Genomic DNA, 21,831 nt, shown 5'->3' with positions numbered 1-21,831 from the left:
ACAAACATATTTGTTTTTTGGTTTTTTAACACGTTTTGAAAAATTGTTCAAACCTAAATGTATTAGTGCATTGATGGAAGTGTCAGACATTTTGAATTTCTTTTGTGGTGCCCACACATCATGAGCGACATTCCATGGTGACATTTCCACTAACAATTCCTTCTGACCACAAATGAGGAAACCTGTCAGTGTCGACACATAAACACTATAAATGCATTTGGGTTACACGTCTCCTTCTTTTTCAACATTTATTTCTTCTTTGTGTATGAGTGGAGTTGCAGCCAAATAAGACCACTAGCCAGCGCCATATAAATGTTGTTGGTTTTTGGAGATCAGCGTAAAATTAAGCTGTAATTGCTCATTTTCCACCTGAGTGTGCTTTATTTTAAAAATACTGGGTTAAAAAGTAGTAGTTATGCAAATGATGGCAGGTGCCTGATGTGATCAAATGATCTACACCGCATTCAACTTGTGTGATGGTATGGGCTTGAGCATTTGTAAGGGCAGTGACTAGTAATGAACAATGTCTGTTAATTATAACTTTCCCAAAGAACGAGCAGAAACATGGTGCATAATAAACTGGAAGGAAACCCTCAAAGTGCCACTTAGGCTAGCAATTAGCATGCCACTCCCCAGGCTAACAGTAATGGAGCTGATGCCTGTTACTGCAGCTGAACACTCTCAACACAAACCATTTGTTTGACAGTTCCAGCAAGCTTAAGGCTAAAGTCTCCTCTAACATACCAAGCAGCTCATTACAATTCAAAGGCAAACCAAGCTAAAATGTGCTTTAATACAGTGCTTGACCAAATTTACTCAGATGTACTTTCCAACCCTGAAGAAAAAAACAAAAACAAAAAAAAAAAAAAAAAAATGAGTGTGAGAAGGAAACAAAGTGGTGGTGTGCAGAAATTGTTATGAAAATAGAGGTGGTAGGAGAGCAAGCAGGAAAGAGAGCGAGTCAGACAGAGAGAGGAGGGGTGGCAGATGGTGACATGTTGATTTATGAGCTGCAGGGCTTTTCATTAGCCATACTGAGTTTTACTGAAACAGAGAGAAGAGGAGAGAAAGATAGAGAGAACGCAAGCAAGAAAAAGAGACAAGAGAGAGAGAGACAGACATCAAGATACCAAATTGGGAGATACTGACAGACAGATGCAGGGAGAGGGAAACAGGAAATTGAAGTTTAGGGCAGTAATTCTGAAGATCTTATGATACCACTCTTTTTTTTTTTTTTTTTTCTTCAATTTATGTAAACTGTCACAAGGGGGGCCTGGTGGCTCAGTTGTAGAGCACTGGGCATTGGGTTGGGATGAAGAAGGCGGCAGATTCGAATCCCACCCCACCAGGTGTGGCCCCGCCCAGCCACCAAGCGCCACCATGGAGTCCGGCCTGATTTCGTGTAAATATGACCTAAAATATGATCCGATATCGATGTACTCTGAGGGGGAACCCCATTAAACAAAAGAGAAAAAGAAACATTGTTGAAAATCATCCAATTTTACGTATGTGCATGTAGCAAAGGTGTATTTAGCACTGGGAAATATTAAAACAATTCAATCAATGAGATGACAGTGAATGCGAGGCCCTACCTTATTTGAAGAAGACAAATCATTGCCTTCAATAGCAAAGTGGGATTTTGTCGCCACAGGAGGCCACACACTTTCGCCCGATGGCCAGAAGTTCACGCAGGCAGCATTGAGATTGGAAACAAAGGCGAGGGAGGTGCGGAGAGCTAAAAGCAACGATAAAGCTAACACCGGACCAGCTTTCTTTACCCAGCACTTTCCTGGCTTATGTGTGGTCATTGGTGAATCAAATGGACAAAATATGACTTAGCATCACCCACAGTAAGAGTTATGGGCTGCAATGTCAAGATTTTCACTTGAACATGGTTACATGGCGGAGTACCTGACTGTGCTATTGAGCTAGCCAGATGCTACACACCCCCGGGAGATAGGACGGCAATGACTCCGGTAAAACCAGAGGCAGAGGGCTGTGCATTTATGTTAACAAAGCTTTGGTGTTACTTTGTCATTGTTGGGACACACTGCTTAGACAGTGCCCCCCAAATTTCACCAAACCTTGGACCATGTGTACACCAACGTACCTCGAGCTTACACCGTGACCCCCTCCCCCATCCATCTGGGACAGTCAGACCACCTCTGCCTGTTTGTAATACCTACTGTAAGTACTCAAAACTCACTTGTAATTACTGAAGACCATTAAAGTGTGGCCAGCAGGGACTCCACACTTCCAGACAGGGTTTCAACACACAGACACACAGGCTACCTGTGGTTCTCATACAGACATTAACACCTATACCACCTCTGTGTTGGACTATATCAACACAGATGACAGTGTCACAACACAGAAACAGATCATGTACCCTAATCAGAAGCCATGGATGAACAAGGGGTAGTGGCTCCTGCTGAAGTCTTGTGACAAGGCCTTCAAGATCAGGTGGTGCACAGACCTACAGTACATCCAGAGCAAAGCTGAGGAGGGGCATCAGAAGGGCTAAGCACTGCTACAAGCTGAAGTTAGAGGAACACTTCTCTAACTCTGATGCATATGTGGCAGAGCATCCAGACCATCATCGACTACAAGTCCTGCAATTCCACCCCGATAGCTACAGCTGTCTCCTTCCTCAACAAGCTAAATAAATTCTAAGTTCTCTTTGACCAGGACAACAAGGAGATAGCAACCAAGACCACTCCCTCTGCAGACCACCAGCCCCTCACACTCACCTCGCAATAGGAGCATAGGAGATGCAGTCTCCACAGCACTGCACTCTTTATTCACCTCTGGATAATAAATGGTATAAATGGTCTGCACTTATATAGCGCTTTTGTGCCTATTGGCATTCAGGGCACTTTACACTGCTTCTTATTCACCCATTTGCACTCACAATCACACACACACTTACACACGCCGATGGGGGAGCTGCTATGCAGCTGGCCAACACTCACCGGGAGCAACTAAGTCAGGGTTCAGTGTCTTGCTAAAGGACACTTCGACATGTGCTTGGAGGAGCTGGGGATTGAACCAACGACTGCGATATTAAGAGTTAACCACTAACCTTGGAGATGTAGGAATCAGCACCTCCATCTGTAACCGGATACTGGACTTTACTCTGCCCTCTCTTCACTCGTGTCTGCAGACCAGTGCATGGCCCCACCTCAATCATCAAGTTTGCAGATGACTCTACATGTCGCCAGATTCAACTTCCTGGGGATCTCAGGGGACCTGTCCTGCACCACCCACACCTCCAGCCTGTTCAAGAAGGCTCATCAGCGACTCTTGTTCTTGACGATGCCAAAGAAAAACCCCCTCTCTTCAGCCATCCTGGTGAACTTCTACCAGGATGGCTGCAGTTTTCCCACCTTGCATCACAATGCATCACAGGGACTTTACTTCCAGGCATTAAGGACGTCCAGAGGAAATGCTGCCTGCGCTGAGCTCGCAGCATTCTCAAGGACTCCTCTCACCCCTCCCGTAGTCTGTTTAACCTCCTGGCCTCTGGGAGCCTTCCAGACTAAAACCACCAGCCTCAGAAACAGCTTCTTTCCCACAGCTGTTATACTACTGGCCTCTGCGCCCCACTGATCCCTCACTCCCCTACACACTCATCTTCCCTCCTCTTCTCTTCTCCTCATACAAACATTGAGCTGTGTTCATGTCACACACAAACTGATAAGCAAGAAGACTGTTGGAACAATGTTCTGCAGATCGATGGGACCAAAGTAGAACTTTATGGCCCGAATGAGAAGTATTATGCTACGCAACGAGCAAACTCTGCATTCCACCATAAGAACCTTATCCTATCTGTGAAACATGTAAGTGACAGTATCCTGATTTGGTCTTGCTTTGCTGCTTCTGGACCAGGACAACTTGCCATCATTCATGGTGTTATAAATTCCAATTTTTACATGAAATTTTTACAGAAATGGTTCAGAAAGCAGAAACCTTTTAAGGGAATTCCCAAATTAAAGTCTTGCTCTTAATCTTAAAGAGATGCTGTGGAACATTTTGATTTGAAGGCCTGTGAGGGGGGAAGGCTTACAATCGCTCAAGGCTGATGTGCAGGGCTGATAAACAGCTATGTGGAAGCACGTGTAATCCCCTTTGCTCTCCTGTATGCTTCTCTTTGCTGCATATGTTGCAATTTGTTCTTCGCTCAAATATGCACAAAGACAATCACAACTTTTATTTGTGACTATGACAGTGTTGTTATATTGTACTCTTGCTCCGAAAGACACTTGTTTCCTGGTAAATGTAATGCAAACTAAACTGTGAATTCAGAAAAACTATACTAACTATATTTTACTGTCCCAACAGCAGGTTAGCAGTTCTAAGAGCTGGTTCAGAGTCACAAACCAAGCTCTAACTACAGTATAGGCCTTATCAAAAGGGTCTTTACTTTCTGTCATCTTCTTTCATTCTCCTGTTATATTTACCTCTTCTAATATGCATTTCAAACCAAGCCGTACACACTCAGACACACTTTTTAACACAGTGTTTATTTAACATTGAAGAACCCGCACAGTGAGGCTTCTAGCTTTCACTGGTGATTTCAAGAAACACACTGTATTACTCATTAATGGTTTCCTCTGTTAAAATGAATCCATTATAGCCACATAATTTTTTTTTTAAATATAAACAAAAATTGTAATACTTATCACAGCTGGAGAGATCCTCTACTGCGAATAAGCTACATTTTATTTTTCATTGAGGGCTGCAATATCCTCTCTGCCAACCACCAAATTAACGTGATACTTGAAATAGCTACTTCCCAAAGAAACCAGGCAAAGATTAAACTGCAAAATTCGAAGCAAGGTGGTACAACATTTTCAATCCACCATTTAAAAAAAAAAAAAAAAATGTGACAAACAATATTTCCAGTAAGGTAACCACTTTATTTCCTCACCACGAAACCCTTCATCATTTTGTCTTTTTATTCCCTTTGCTTAACTTCTTTTGTTTTTAATTCTGCTCATAAAGAACTTGACTTGACTTGACTACACAACTGCACCAAGGATGGTGGTGTACTGATCATTTATTGATGGTCTGTCGTTCTTTTCCTGTGTTTTGACTGACAGGTGTACGATGGAGAGAACACTTCATCCCGTCTCCTTGGCAATTTTACACGTGATAGCATGATGGGTCATGTCCTCAACAGCACGTCCAAGCACTTATGGCTGGAGTTCAACAGCAATGCCTCTGGAACTAATCAGGGCTTCCGCCTCACATACACAAGTAAGCTATCTTTAAGAAATTTGATCTTTGGGGAAACTGATTGCAAACCAGGCAGCAATACAGATTTTCTAGAATATTCACTTATACAATCTTGGCTCATGATGCTTCAGAGTGTTTTCTGAAGTATAGCACAGTATGCTCTCAGACACTTACACACATGCATACAAACAGTACATTTTTGAAAATGTGAGTAGCTCACCATGAAGGTCCTTGTAAAGAGGTGTTTTACTTGAAACTAGAGTGGCAGTGATTGTATTAGATTGCCCTCAGTCAAGTGCCACATATCAGAGCAAAGCAGGTATCGTGCTGACTCGTCTTTCTCTGTCATCAAATTACACGACTGTTTCTTTTACTAGTGACACATGAAAAACGACCAACTATCAGTTTTCTAAGCAAATTCAGGTGAAGGTGAACAAAAATAAGTATTATGGTTTTATCCCGCCGAGAGTATTGGAACATTGGACATTTGGGTTTAAGATCAACATTTAAGCTCTTTGCACATTTTACACATGGATATGTTAAACAACATAAAAAGTAGAACCTTTTGTATTCGATTAAAAAAAACCACGTGGCCAAGTGTTGATTATCAAAAAATTACTCTAATAAAGAAAACGACAAGTTTCTTTAAAACATTATTTATTCAGGGTAGATTCGCTGGGAGTCTGACCTGTGACACCTGAGCAGCTCCACAGGAGCACTGAGTGTTAAGGGGCTTGCTCAAGGGCACCAAAGTGGTGTTGATGAGGGGGGATTGAACCAGCAACCTTCTGTTCACAAGCTCACCTCTTTAAGAATAGGCCAAACTGCTCTTTGGTTTAGCCTTGGGTTTTACCTGCGAAGACTGGAATAGTTTTTAAAAAGGATAAATCAACGTGGACACTACAGAACTGTCTATGAGTAAGAAGGGAGCCATTTTTATTTGTGAGAAGAAGGGGAAACAATCCAAGGCACTGCTCAAACATTGGCAACACACACAGAACAGGTCGGCAAAGGAGAGCAACAACAGCTGATGACAGAAATATTCTGAGGCCTAAAAAAAACCAACCCAAAACAACAGTAAGTGACATCACAAACGACCTCCACAAAGAAGGGGTGAAGGTATCAGTCCACCATTTGATGAAATGTCCTGGGCAGAACTACAGAGGCCATACTGCAAGATTCCAACCCCACTCAGCAGTAAGAATTGGAAAGCCAGGATGAAATTAGGTGGTCTGATACAAAAGGTGCTATCTTCTGTATCATTTAACCCATTGAGGTGTGAACACCATCAAATTGAAGGTGAAATGCTGTTTATCTGATATCAGCGTTTTCATCTTAAACCCAAATGTCTCCCGTGTACGGCAATAAGAAAAGCGTTGGCCTTGCCATTCTAATACTTTTGCAGGGAACTGTATATGCAACCCTCTCACTGTGTTTCCGTCTCTCACTAGCGCGCGCCCACACACACACACACACACACACACACACACACACAAATACATCTTAAACCTTTAAAGAGAGTCTGTTAAGCAGGGAAGACCAGCTGCTGTGTAAGTCAAAGAGGCTATTAGACAAGCATTTATCTGCAAGTCATTAAAAGAAGGTGAGAAAAGTGACACATCTGGAGTGGAGGAGTGGCAGGGCAGAGGGGAAAATGAATGAATGTAGACAGTATATGTATACTAGATGGATTCTGTATGTCAGGTAAACCATTAAACAGCTGTTAAACTACAAGCCATTAAACTGGAGAGCGTGTCACCTTCTGCAAAGTTCTGCTACACTGAATGAGCTGATGAATAGATAGGAGAGATTGATCGATGGTTTATCCAGGATAAAGCAGAGAGAAGCAACCGATCAGCAAAGGAAGCAGTGGTTTGTTAGTTCTCGTCCGAGACTGAGTAGAGCAGCTTTCACAGTCTACAGTGTTAGAGGCTGTTTTAATGGAGTAGTAAGGATTTAAACATCTGTTTAAGACGTTCACGGGAACAGTTCTAACAGTTTTACTGAAAGAGATGCTGGACGCGATTGACACTTTTAGGTATACAGCACCTCACAAACCTGCAGAGGAAGCTCACATAAGAAGTTGCCGGCCGTGTAAAAAATGTTATTACAAGGCTTTATGGAAGAGTAAATTGTGATTGGACAACGAGGACATTCTCATTTACTGTCCAAATTCTGTCCAGTTATACCAGAAAACATGTGTTGTTTCACTCAACAGTCAGGACAAATAATTGAACTGCACCATGACTGACTGACTTGACTGATCAGAGCTTATTTATTAGGAAAGTGATTTTGAAATATCACTTAATTTGTTTGGATAACAATGTCTCACTTCTGAAGAGTCTAAAGGACAATGTTGGTATATTCCTTCACATTACTGTGGCTGTACAGTAGTTACAGCCAACATATTTAGTGTACTGAGCATTTTTTAAATGAAATGATATAAGCTTTTTAATTTATTTTAAAACTGTGTGATTGATGCGATGGTGATCCAATAAGTTGTCTAGATACAGCTGTTGATTGTCCATTTCATTGCAACACGGATTTGTGTGACGTGAGGATGTTGTGCTTAGAGGCCGATCAAAGGGGTGAAAAATGTTAGTGCCAGCATTATGTTTTTGTCTTGGAGACGGAAAACTTTCTTGTTCTTGCTTATCTTTAAAACACGCAGCCATCCATAGCCCCGTGCCCATTCGAGTGTACACCCAAGTGTACAATATATTGTGTTTGTGTGGGATGTGAAATTATCATTTGATGTTTTTCCACTGTTTCACATAGGAACCACATTTTCAGTCCGTAAATGTAATCGCTGGTGCTGCTCACTACACATCACATCTTTCAGAAAAGGGAGAAGCCCATGCATTTTTTAAATTTCATAGAACCTGTAGAAATATATCCAGTAGCTTTCAATGCCCCTGGCACATGGAAGTAGGGAGGTTGAGGAGAGGAATGGTATGACCTTATGTCCTTTCGTCCAATATTGCTCTGAATCACCATGTTCTTTATGCAATCTTGTCCGCGTGGAGGGGAAAATCTAACCTGTATGTGTGTATGTACTGTGTTTGTGTTCTTTCTATCTCGTTCCAGGTTTTGACCTAGAGCGCTGCGAGGAACCAGGTGTCCCTAGTTATGGCTATAAGATCCAGGACGACGGTCATTTTGCCAATACCTTTGTCCTCTATTCCTGCAATCCTGGATACAGTCTCCATGGCAGCAGCACCCTGACCTGTCTTAGTGGGGACAGACGTGTCTGGGACAAACCTCTTCCTGCTTGTATTGGTTAGTATGACAAAACACGTGGCTTCGACCGTATGTACGTCAATAATTCAGATCTACAAGACATAATTTATTACCCGGTTTCACCATTCACCTCACAAGTACTATACTGCAGCAAGGAGGAGGACAAGAAGCTCCATATGTCTTCTTCTAGGCTCCAACAAGAGCATAACAATTAAAATAAGACATGGAAAAAGGAGAGAGCAAGTGAATAACTGAGTCAATACAGGTGAACACTTTGAAGAGATGGCACGGGGACAGATTCCACACTGTGTGATAAGACATAGTGGTGCTAATACTCCTCTGCAGTTAAAAACAGCTCGTTCTGATCCGTCAGTTCATGAACACAAGACTGTCTGCACTTGGACAGCAGGGTGTCACTAGGCATAAGATTTCAGTTCACCAGGTGTCTGTGGATTTTAAGGATGACATGATTAAGTTGCAAAAATAGGGGATGACTGTTTGAACTTTGATGAATTTATAATGTAAGCCAGACTACTTTCTTGTACCCTGAAGGTGCACACAGTGTTTTATGCCAAGGTCTTTGACAGAAGCCTTCGCTTTCTGTTCTATTCTCAGCGTGCACAATAAATAGAATATTCTATCAGGAGAGACCTCTTACAGATGCCAGAAAGTGAAGTAATGTAAAAACAATATTGACTTATCTGGAATTGTTGTCTCTTGAATAAAATTAGGATGAAATAAAGCGGCACCTGAAGAGCTGAGTGAGATCTGAGATCTGAGCTGAGATCTGCGTGACCCCAGCGTGGATTCGGCTTTTCCCATGTTACAACATAGAATTAATATCTGCATCCTGCTTTACTCACTCCTACACTGAGCGTGATTGAATGACTTATTCTAAAAAAAAAAACTTTATTATTGACTTTATTATTGAAAAAATTGAAAAGTTTATCATTTAATTTTTTTTAAATTACTGTAAAACTATTAAAGTTTAGTGGAAGCTTATAAGAACTGTTTAACGTACTAATCACCTATTATATGACTGCTTCTGTGAACTCCCACAATATCAGGTTTTATTTTTAGACAGTGAAAATGTCAAAAAATAAAGGCTCTTGTTTGCCATATCTAGAATAAATGTTAATATGTATCAGGTTCTGAGGTAGATGAGCTGCCACAGAGCAGTTCTTGGTGTGCAAAGCTATTCAAAAATGTGGACGTTTATTTATATATTTATTCAGCTGATGTATTTGTGAAAGTTGTTTTAGCATTTTACCATTCAGATTTTTTTATTATCGTTCAGCAACCACCAGTAAGGCATGAACTTAACATTTGTCCATAATTCCAGCTTGTACATACATATTTTAAGGCTCTGTGTATTTTACAAAATAAAGCATTCCCCTTTATTCCAACCTTGCTGGGTAGATGCGGGCACTTGGCACGTGTTCATATGCGGTTGTCTACTGCAGAGCCAAACGTTGTGTCTTTCTAACCTGCCAGCGCACCTGAGCTCTCGGAGGTGGGACGATGGCAACTAAAAAGAACGTGTGTGTGTGCAGTAAATTCATTTGTGCGGCAGCCAATGAATATGCATTTTTGGTTGCACATTTAAATCTGTGTGTGTGTGTCCCTGTGTATTACTTCTCCAGTAAGTCATTAATTAGAAGCTGCTTCGTCATCGCCGTATTTCAGGTAGGGCCAGCGACCAGGAGAATACTTGCTGGCAGAGCCCTGGGCTAACTACCTCTAGAGCTGCCTTTGTATCGTCTGTCTGTTGGGCGATTGCTTCTCTGACTGTCTCCTCCCTCGCCTGTCTGGCTCTGTCCTGTATCTATGTGTACTAGCATGGAGATTATTTTGCCTCAGGCTGTTTTTATACTGAACTCTCTCTCTCTCTCTGTACCACACTGACTCGTACAGAGTGGTGGTCTACCTCCGTGGGACTTTTTTTTTTGTCATTCTGCCTCTCTATTCAAACAGTAAACTGTCTGTCTCCCACTTATATGCATGTGCCCATTATTTTCTCTTTCTTTTCCTGTCTTGGGAAATTACAGTTGTCATTGGCGTACTAAAAAACTCACTTTTAGTATTGTGCCATCTCTGCTGGCGATCCGTTCTGAAAGCTAGCACAGTAGTTGCCTTTACTCCTATGTTTTCTTGTCACCAGTGATTGAAACTAAATTGTGCACTTGCATAACTGAATAATTTATTTGACGTATTTTTTTCGAGCCTTTTTGTGATTGTGCCACTATCCGTTACTCCTTTTGTGTTTGTGTTTGCATGTGATTGCATATTTGTGTGGATTCTGCCTAGAGTGATGCAGCAGCAGTAGGTTGTCATGGTAGATTGCCGAGCTGTGTTAATGGCGCCCTCTTAATTCACACCAACACACCATGCACACAGAGAGATAGAAAGCCTTCTCTATACCAAACTGTTTTCTAATCAGCAGAGATCTGCTGGCTCAGTGGGCTGCCATGTGTACCATGTACGACCATGATGAGTTCAAATCTGCTCCCAGCCTTTTCTCATTCTTCCTGCTATCTCCCCTGATCCTCACCACTGAAAACAATATAAAAATAACACAATCCAGGTCTTTCTTGTGTGTAGAACTGCTTCTTTTTCAAGCTCTGAATGCTACAGCGAGGTCCTTAAGGGAAAACAGTCATCAAAGTTATTTGGCAACCTTGAAACTGTATAGCAGGAGTTTGGATAATTCAAGGTTGATTTAATGATTCAAAGTCTTTCTCATTTAACTAGGCTTTCACACCTCACAGTAGGGGACTGGAATTCTATAGAAATGAACCAGAAAAAGATACTAAGGGTCTGATTGTGTTGAGAACTGAGGTTATGACAAGTATTTATTTGTTTTCAAAAAATGATAAAATAGCATTTTTATTTGCATAAAAGCTTAATTCACAGGACATTGGATGATAATTTACTTACCAAGCTAACATAAGCAAATTCCAAAGGTTTACATGTTTTAAGATCCTACAATCAGGCTCAGTCTTTCAGATCCACTCAGATGTTATTGGCTGAATGACCGAGAGCAGGAAAGCGAAAGCCCATTTGACACAAATACAAGTAACATTAACCCGGTTCAAGTTAGGTCATGGACTGGGTCTCGGTTCCTCATAATTGAGTGAAGACCTGAGAGAGCCTATTTTGTGTTCATTATAATTGCAAAAGGACGAATATGAAACTATATTCAGTTCAGGTGAATTGATGTATCTTTATAGACATTGTATCTATATTTGAATTTACTTGGCTGTGGCACAGGAGGGAGAGCATGTTGTCCACCAACAGCAAAATTAGCGATATAACCTCCAACTCCTCCAGTACTTGAGCCAGACGGTGAATGAATGACTCATCTTCTTCAAGTCTTTGTGACTGAAATAAGTCGAATCCATGTCTTAGGGTTACTGACATAATCGGCCTTAGAGTTTGTAACCCTGCAGTAATCCTGTAGTACAATTCTGTATCCTGGCTCCTTGAAAAACGCCCTGACGTGTCTTTATTGTTCAACATCCCAGCTAACACGACTATGGAATGGGGGAAGTGGGTTTAAGGTTTATCCATGCTCCACAATAAAAGTTGGAAATCAAATAGCTGTGAGTCATTGAAAAAGTACAGTTATACGTAAAGAAACAATGTAATTTCCTTCAGTGGTGTTTGATTATCCCTTTTTCTCGTGCCCTTGTAGCGGAGTGTGGAGGTCACATAACTGGAGCAGTGTCTGGGCGGATTCTGTCTCCAGGATATCCGGCTCCGTATGACAACAACCTCCACTGCACATGGACTATAGAGGCTGATATAGGGAAGACTATAAGGTAAATGTGAAGCATTTGGATTTCCATCGATGTTATGCCAGGATTGACAGCTGTTTTAGATTTAAGGAAACCATCCAAGAAATAATTCATGCGAACAAGTATCTGGACAATCCCTTTCCTCTGGCTGAGATGGGGTAACCTTACTGGGTACCCAACAAGACAATCTAATGAGCAGTACTAGGACTTTATAAGTTGATTTCCATATGACAGTAACCTTCACTCCGCATGAGCTAGAGAGGCAAACACTCACTGACTGTCAAGTAATAATACATTCACTAATTAGAGATAAATGTTCCCTGTCAAAGCCACTGCTGTGATGGAGAGTACACCACATTAGTCATTGTGCCACCTCTGCGTTTCTCAAAACATTGTGGCTGCCGTTGACATGTGCATGTGTGATCTGTCTGTTTTCAGCTCTGCTTGATTTAATTTTATGCTCAACATGGCTGTTGGTAAAAATTCTTGGAAAAAAAAAGAAAAGGTAATGTTTGTATTGGTTGGCTCATCTCCTTTTCTGTGTTTCCTCAGCCTGCACTTCATTGTTTTTGACACTGAGGTCGGCCACGACATCCTGAGAGTTTGGGACGGTCCATCTGGGCCGTCAGACGGGGGAATACTGTTGAAAGAATGGTCAGGCCCAGCCCTCCCTGAAGACATCCACTCGACTTTCAACATACTCACGCTGCAGTTTGATTCCGATTATTTCATCAGCAAGCAGGGGTTTTCTATCCAGTTCTCTAGTAAGTAGCCTATTTCTAAATCAAAATCATCAAACTTAAAAGTCACCTAGTGGAGAGGGAAGTCGCCATGATTGTACTAAATCCCTGATTTGGGTGGTCTGCCGCACTATTCCCCGCATTCATTTATGAAGAAAAACCAATTACTGAATTAGCAATTAAATGATCTAATTAACAAACTCAACACTGATCACACATATAGTTTCTTAGTTAGTATAAACCTCATTCATATTGGCTATAAGATCATTAATTTGGAATCAGTGCTGCATTTAACAGGATTTCTGAAAAACCCGTTTAGCCAAAGAATCAAGTGAATTTAATATGTCACTCTGGGACCAATGCTTACTATGTAATGAAGGAGCCACTAGAGACCTGTGGCTCATTTTGGTTGAATGCAACAGTTTAGAAAATCACAGGGTACAGTTACAAAACCGCTGAATATATAACTAGCTGCGACTCAGTTCATTTGGTAATAAATTATAGATTTTTTCATCACGAGTTTGTCAATGAGAAAGTGCAACAGGTGCAGAGATGGGCTTTGCCTATTGAGGCATCGCTCCCCAAAATCCTTGTGCCTTCTCTTCTAAGAATCATTTGCCAAAGCTACTGTGAGCCACTGTAGAAGCAATCGATCAGAAAAGTTAAGAACATCTTGGCTGGTTGGTCACATCAGTGCATCCACAAACACTGAGAACATGGCCATTTATTCATTTACACAATTCCCACACAAGGTTGCACACCGTCACCGTGCTGTTTGGTTCACGTACATTTGCACAAACCTGCGAAACGCAAACACCAACATACACACAAATCTAAGGATGTTGTTTAAAAAACGCATATTTCCAGTCATAAATAAATAATTGCTTTATACGGACGCTTCCCATCTCTCTCACTCATTTAGTGTTTTCCATTTTTCCCGTATTTAAAACAATAAATATTTACACTCACTAACATGCTAATCAAAGCAGTGTTTTCCATTACTATGGTAATGACTCTATATATTTACTTTCATGTTGATTTACTAAAGCACAGGGAATGATATTTATCAGCACATCTATTTATTTAAGCCAAGGTTTGTGGACTTATTGCGTGAGGGGTTGTGTTACTACAAATGTTAGGTGTTTTGTCCCCTTTGTGTTGCTGTCTGTCCACTGACCTGATGGAATAAATACTGTTTTGTTCTGGAAAGAGATGATGATGAAAGACATAATCAAAATTTGACAAACAAAGAAACTAAAACAAACAAAAAAAGCTTTTTTTTTTTTTTTTTGCTATCCTGTATTAGTAATTGAGCCCAAAATGGCTGTGTTATTGCGTCATCCCTCCCAAGTTGAGAATCACTGACGTAAATGATAAATAGGAATAACTCAAACACAGTACAGTATATTACTCATCCACTGCACAGCACTGGAATTTTAATATCATTAAAGTGGCAAGTTTGTACATACAGTGTGCACTAATGTAATCATTTGTAGTCATGTTATTGCTCATTGGGCAAAATTATTCTTTTAAATCGGCTCAGACGTGTATCGAATAATGCACTGATGTTTCTCAACCTATTTAGCATTTGGCCCTTTCTGAGTCTTTAGGCACTGATTGAGTCAATGGTAACACAATATTATATTTAAATGCACTTTGCAGGCCTTAAGGCTGAAAGCCCCGCGCTGTGAAAATGGTCGTAGCGAAACAAGTATCCATAGCAAGCAGGCTGCTTAACCTTCAGAGGAAGCCACCAAAAAAAAAAAAAGACAGCACCGGGTCATATCTGATTCAACTTGAAGAGGTTATATAAATTACAATATAAATATATAAATGTGACCAGGTTGCACTGCCCTTTGAAGACACATCCAAAGATGGACAAGAGCATACTCTACTAAACGTGGAGTTCTTGGGATTTTGTCTGCAGCAGCCTTACTTAATGACACGGTTTTGAGTGGGACTTTGAGGGTAGCTGGCTCCATGCCCCTCTTCCTCCCTACCAACAATATGTGTCTCTCTTTGCTTCACACTCTGTAGCCACTACAGCAACGACCTGCAATGACCCAGGCATTCCAGTAAATGGTTCTCGATACGGGGACAGTAAGGAGCCTGGCGACAGTATGACATTCCAGTGTGATCCAGGCTACCAGTTGCAAGGCCAGGACACTATCACATGTGTACGGATGGATAATAGATTCTACTGGCAACCTGATCCACCAACGTGTATAGGTAGGTGTTCGTCACACACATCGCAATCTGCAGATGCAGTGCAATGAGGGAGGTGTTCATGAGTTGAAGCCTCATTTCATCTTTTATACTAAAACAAAAAAGTACATGTAAAGGGGAAAAAGAAACCCAAAATCTCTGTAGGTGTATCTTAAGCCTGAAGTGGACAGGAGAAGAAAGTTGGCAAATGTGAGGTCAGAGTTTTAGCCTCACAGAAAGATGCAGGTAGTCGTTTGAGTGTTCCTGTATCGAAAGTGTTGTTTGTTTTCTCCTCTATTATCAGCGCCACCGGGCCCACCTGCAGCTTATAGTCCATTGAGCCTCCACATCCCACTCCACACGTTATTCACATGATTCTGCTGCGGTTTGTTTTTCTCTCTGCTGCTTTCAGGTGTGCTTTCCTGCCTTTGTTTTCCTCCTGTGTTCCGTCTGACACACTTGACTTCCTCACTAAAGAAAGGAAGTGACTTATAGCCCTGAAACCTGTCTTTTTTTTTTTTTTTTTTTTTTGTCAGTAAATGCAGAAATAGCAGAGTCAGATAAAACCTGTGATACAGCCAGAGCCCTTCAGTGTCCTCACCGATCAACCTACAAATCCTAGCAAGTCAGGAAAGACAAGCCTGTAGCACATCAGCAGATTTCTGCCCGAACTTTCCAGTTTGTCGAATGCATCTCTGGTACAATATGCATACGTTTCATTTCCCTGATTACCAGTTTCTTCCAGTTCACTTTTGTCTTGTATATGACATTTAACACCTAGCTGGTCTTATTATACGGATGAGGAAATTCACCAAGAGATTACCATCGAGGTTCTGGGCAGTTGTATTTTTAATTATTCAGAGACCAGGATGAGGTATGACATCACACTCTGCCTAAGGTACAATGTAAACAATGTGAGTAATCCGCTATAAAATTCCTGCAGCAAGTTGCATCTTGTCCGCCTTCCCCAGCTTGCAGCAAGGGACTACAGACATTTAGCTTCTTGTTAGAGACGCCTCTGTTTGCCGCCTTCTCTTCTTTATCAACCATCACTGTGGGGAAGTCTTCCAGCACAGTCAGACACCGGTAATCTGTTCCTAATATTGCTGCTGTCTCTTGGCCACTGACCTAAAGTTTTAAATCATCGTTGCTAAGAAATCTGGGGCTTAAATCTCCCTCCTTTTTTTCCCCCCTTTTAGTTTAGCCTGCGTGTGCCTCCCCATTCTGCGCCTTTATGTTGGGTGGTGAATTGATGAGTGTTTGAAACGCTCCTAAGATTTAACCAACATTTCACACAATAGCCCCGTGTGCAACTGTGTGTCCAGCATTTGAGTGATTTGCAACTGCTAATGCCTTTGTTTACCTCTATTTCACTGTTATAATCCGTCCACACCTACCTGCCACCCCCCAAGACACCTCTCCTTGTTTCAAAATAATCACCAAATTACTGCTTCAATGCATCTATCTATCTCTCTTGCCAATTTCTCTTTCCTGCTCTCTGGCTTGTTGTGGGATAACAGGACCACTAGGGGTGATTCTCTCTGCTAACTACCCCCAGCCCGACACTCTGTAACTAAATCTCACAGTCTCTCCGTCTCTCTTTTGCTCTTTCACCCTCTCTAGCTACCTGTGGAGGTAATATCGGCGGTCCACCAGGGGTGATTCTCTCTCTCCTCACCAACACCTGCCATACCTCCCTTCACTAACTCTCTTCCGCCCTGTCTACCTGTGGGGGTTGTATGAGTGGTCATTCAGGGGTGATTCTCTTTCCAAATTACCCAAGCCCAGTGCTGTGTAATCATATTTCTCTCTCGCTGTTTGTCTCTCTCCAGCAACCTGTGGGGCTAACGTCAGCGGCCCCTCTGGAGTAATCTTGTCCCCCAACTACCCCCAGCCTTACCCCCCAGGAAAAGAGTGTGACTGGAGAATCAGAGTCAACCCAGACTTTGTCATTGCCCTCATTTTCAAGAGGTAGGCCAACTACCTGAGTGGAGCTCACCTGTGACTACGGAAAAGTGTCAACATAAATCAAAATAATCATGTACTGTAGACTTTTTAAACGTCATTGGAAGTTTCTTAAAGTTTTCATGCAGGAGATGGGGCTTCCCCTACTGCGATTTACAGCATGAAACGTGACCCATGTTGTTTTATGTGGAGGCGAATTAAAGCAAACTGTTGGATTTCTGATAATCCAGTGTTTATTCAAAAAATTGCACTCACGCTAGAACAAAACAGTGCGTCACTGTCACATCCCACCAGTCACACAAGTTCTGTATGAAACAAAACGCATCGTGTCAGGTGCCGAGTTGCTGGAGGATGTGAATATTACTCCGAGAAAATATAAAGTTACTGATGCATGCCTTGTGTTGCTTAATAGTACAGTCATTAAATTCTGGTCGATATTTAAGAAGTATTGCTAATACATCTTAGCAGCAGATAAGAGAACAACACCAAGGTGTCGTTTTTCCTTAATTTTGAAGCAGTGCGGCTACAAGAAACACATCAGGGCACAGCAACGGCCTCACTGATGATATTAATTTTTAATTACCCTCTACAAATACCTGAGAAAATATTAAAAATTACAAACTTAAAGATTTGAGGGATGAATGGGGCTCCCCAAGCCTTTTGTTTGATATGTTTCTCTTCAGGCTTAAATTAAAAAATGTATTAGCCTCTAGGGACTTTGCTTATGAGTTTAGTTTATTTTTCAGTGCAGACTTGGCATGACTCACTGTGGCCCACACAGAGTCAAAAAAGGGTCTGTGCAATTATAGTCAGGGGCCAGGTCCAGCTAGTCTGATGCTAATTAAAGCACAGTTAGTGATCAAAACTTCTAACAGACATTGCATGTACTTCATTCTTAAAAAAATCTACTTCGGACACAAATTACTACAGTAGCTTAACGATCAAGTTGTGATTACGTGTTTTCTAACACGATGTAATAGAATGATGGGTAACTTCCTAACGTGTGTCCAGGGACTTTGTGACCTTGTTAAAGAATTCTAAACATTGTGCAGTGTGCTGGCACACTGGTACTGGTGTTGTCTTGATTTGGGAAGAGAAAATAATGTGTTAGGGATTTCGGACCATCCTGACCATCTTTAGTTTCTGGTGATTGGGTGATTTGTATTTACATCTCAAGCCCCAGTTTGGCCCCTGTGGTGAATATTTTACAAGCTGCCGTGGTTAGGGGCCTATGACTAACGCAAAAGTAAAGAGTGGAGTTTCACATGTAGCAAAGAGATAAAAGCAAAGCGCACTTTCTCCAGATTGCCAAAGGAGAAGAAATGACCCAATTTGGGCTTTGAGTTTTTCAGCTGGAGAGATAATTCCCTTCTGTTTTAACAGTAAGACAGTTTAATTTTACTTTTAATTAAGTTGTATTGATATTGGTTGTTTTGTGAATGCTGTGTGTCATTTCTTTGTCAATATTGATCTAATTTTAACCTAGTAATCATGTTCTTTAAACTCAGCTCGAATAGACTCGTATTGACCCGATTACAAATGACTGCCTATTCAAAGCTGCCGTCGAATCAATGTAATTCCTCCTTCTCCAATCATTTGAAAGTCCATATTCACGTGATCCTCGTTTGACGTCTACTGACGATTGTCAGTGGAAAACAATATACATACACTAAGGGGAGTACTGACTGCTTTGTGGTACCTAAACTGTATAATTAAAGTAGTCGAATTCATCACTGAAATTCCCCTTCTCACCTCTCAGCCAGCTCTTATCGCTCAACATAATCTTTTTTTCCTCTACTGTCCCATTTTTTGCTCTGTGAGATCTTTGCGTTCTTTTTATGACATTTAGTGGCTCCAGTGTTTAGACCCAGAATGCATCTGTAATGCAAAGGGTATTAGCATGGATAATTTTAATGCTTTGTCAGTGCAAAGGGGGGCTTATATGCAGTTAAGCCCATTGTCAAAAAGATACAAACACAGTGCTTAAACTTGAGCATTCAGTGCATGTATTTAAACTTAGGTAATGATTTTCAAAGTCATTTTCAGTCTTATTACTGTTGTCAGCGTAGTGACACTGAAAACTCTTTTGACCAAACTTTTGTTGGTGTTAATTAAAGCAAGATGTTGGAAAAAAGGGAGGAATACACATGAGAAGAATTATGTAAATGTGCTAGATTCATTTGACATTTCTAGATTTCAATAATATCACTCATGAAATGAAATGAATATTTTTCCTCCAACGCATCTGTAGCACAGAGTTACGGCACAGAGACACAATGTGTCACAGAGACATGACTTACGCTTTATAGATTTCAATAATATAGCGTTTTCATTTGTTTCTATATCAGCCTAACCTCAGTACATTTTTCATTTTACCTATTACATTTCTTGCCACCATAAATTGTGTGTATCCTAAAAGCTGAAAAACACACATAAAATGTTTGGAAATCCTTTGTTTAACTGCTCTGAAAGCTGAGTCATTCTCGTCATCTTGGGGTTGTCTTCCCGTTTATTGGTATTTTGCTATTTATTTGCTGTTTAGCATTTTATGGTGAATTACCACCAACAACTGTTACCGCTCCCTGCAGAACTATGTATTACCTGTCTGAGCTTGTGATGTGAATGCACAGATTTTTAAGTAAGTGTTGTAGAGTAAATGCCGACAGAACACAAGACACTAGTAAAACAGGGGTTTGCTCTTCTTGCACCACAGGTACAACGTCAGGTTTATTCACACACACACACACACACACACACACACACACACACACACACACACACAGTTAAATCCCTGTAACCTTCATTAAAACACTGAGCAAGATGGACCAAATAATTAGAAGGCAGAGCTAACAGACACATACAGCGTCTGAAAGCAGACATAGAAATAAGATACAGTACATTCTTCTTTTCCTTTCGACTGTTCCCTTTCAGGGGTCCCACAGCGAATCATGTGCCTCCATCTAACCCTGTCCTCTGCATCCTCTTCTCTCACACCAACTAACTTCATGTCGTCTCTCACTACATCCATAAATCTCCTCTTTGGTCTTGCTCTAGACCTCCTGCCTGGCAGCTCCAACCTCAGCATCCTTCTACCTCTATAATCACAGTTTCTCCTCTGAACATGTCCAAACCACCTCAATCTGGCCTCTCTGACTTTATCTCCAACACATCTAACATGAGCTGTCCCTCTAATGTCCTCATTCCTGATCCTGTCCATCCTCGTCACTCCCAAAGAGAACCTCAACATCTTAAGCTCTGCTACCTGCAGCTCTGCCTCCTGTCTTTTCTTCAGTGCCACTGTCTCTAAGCCGAACAACATCGCTGGTTTCACCACCTCATCCTGGTCATCACCTCTGCTCCCTGTAACTCTGTCCAACCTAGCGTACAAGTCCTCATCTGCTCTTTGTTTGGCCTTTGCCACCTCTACCTTCACCTTTCGCTGCATCTCCCTGTACTCCTGTCTAGTCTCTTCAGTCCTCTCAGTGTCCCACTTCTTCTTCGAACTCATCACACTATGTGATACTCTTTTCACCTATAGAACATTCCTTGCAAACTCCTACTCCTACATTTCTCTTTCCATCCATGTTTAATTTGGAATGTGTTTTTCGTCAGATGCCCGTCCTGACATACAACATACAATACAGTAGGTGTAGGTATGTGGTATAAAGAAATGACTCTGTGTGACAGGTGTGAGATGGACCCAACACAACTACTGTAGGTGCAAACAGTGAGACTCAGTGGGAGTGCACACAGTGCGTGTACATGCTTATACATTCCCCTTCATGACAGCTAGGTGTCTTCATGGATTTATAGTTGTCAAAGTGAAAACCAGCTAAATCTTTGCAAAGAAACTTGCATTGATAACTACTGCACTTTAAGGCACGTTTTGATTTTTAATGCAGTAAACACTTCAGAAAACATGTCAAAATGAGTAAGTACGTAATGGCGCTAAAAAAAGAGCGGCGCAAACATTTTGGAAGCTATTAAATTGGACAGGTGAATTTGAACTTGAACATCACTGAATTTACTGCACACTCACACACATGCAAACTGTGCAACCAAGCTTCCTTGATACCGAAACCTACTGCAGCTTTCTCTGTCTTCTTTTTCACCCCAGTTTTAACATGGAACCAAGTTACGACTTCCTGCACATCTACGAGGGAGAAGACTCTAATGGGCCGTTACTAGCAAGTCTCCAGGGCAACCAGGCCCCAGAGCGAATAGAGAGCAGTGGCAATAGTCTCTTCCTGGCATTCAGATCTGACGCCTCTCTGGGCATGTCTGGGTTCGCCATCGAATATAGAGGTAATTAAACCCCAAAACTTGAGCATGACATTCTGTCTACTTTAAGGTTCTGTAATTTGTATTAGGTGATGAAAATTACGTTTTTAAACAGTGTGGTAGTAGTAAAAATTCAGCAGTGGTAATATTATAGTAGTATAGTAGCAGTAACAGTAGAGTAAAAGGATGGAGTGTTTCACCTCAGTGTTTGATTTTTGGTATATTAAATTTCTTTTTGTTTATAGTTTTCTCAGGTGGTCAAAGTAGATGTTTTGAACTCATAATCACCACTGTTCGGTTTTCTGAGCTCGGTGATCTCATAGAAAACGCACCGTGCTCATGAGTTGTCCTTTGCTTTCATTGTG

The 21,831-nt window shown here is 41.3% G+C and overlaps 1 protein-coding gene across 2 annotated transcripts in view; it reads left to right on the top strand.

Annotated features, from left to right (window-relative positions):
* csmd1a (CUB and Sushi multiple domains 1a) overlaps positions 1–21,831 on the top strand; it is a 378,013-nt gene that overhangs the window by 259,467 nt on the left and 96,715 nt on the right. For both annotated transcript variants that reach the window (XM_067487730.1, XM_067487721.1), the window contains exons 25-31: positions 5,103–5,259; positions 8,326–8,517; positions 12,173–12,299; positions 12,828–13,039; positions 15,053–15,244; positions 17,053–17,191; positions 21,303–21,490. In XM_067487730.1, the coding sequence (XP_067343831.1) occupies positions 5,103–5,259; positions 8,326–8,517; positions 12,173–12,299; positions 12,828–13,039; positions 15,053–15,244; positions 17,053–17,191; positions 21,303–21,490 (1,207 nt within the window). The remainder of the gene's footprint in view (positions 1–5,102; positions 5,260–8,325; positions 8,518–12,172; positions 12,300–12,827; positions 13,040–15,052; positions 15,245–17,052; positions 17,192–21,302; positions 21,491–21,831) is intronic.

The sequence above is a fragment of the Channa argus genome, chromosome 2 (assembly GCF_033026475.1).
Source record: "Channa argus isolate prfri chromosome 2, Channa argus male v1.0, whole genome shotgun sequence".
NCBI classification, from domain to species: Eukaryota; Metazoa; Chordata; class Actinopteri; order Anabantiformes; family Channidae; genus Channa; species Channa argus.
The sequence above is the reverse complement of the archived record's forward strand: the minus strand, read 5'-3'. Positions and strand labels throughout refer to the sequence as shown.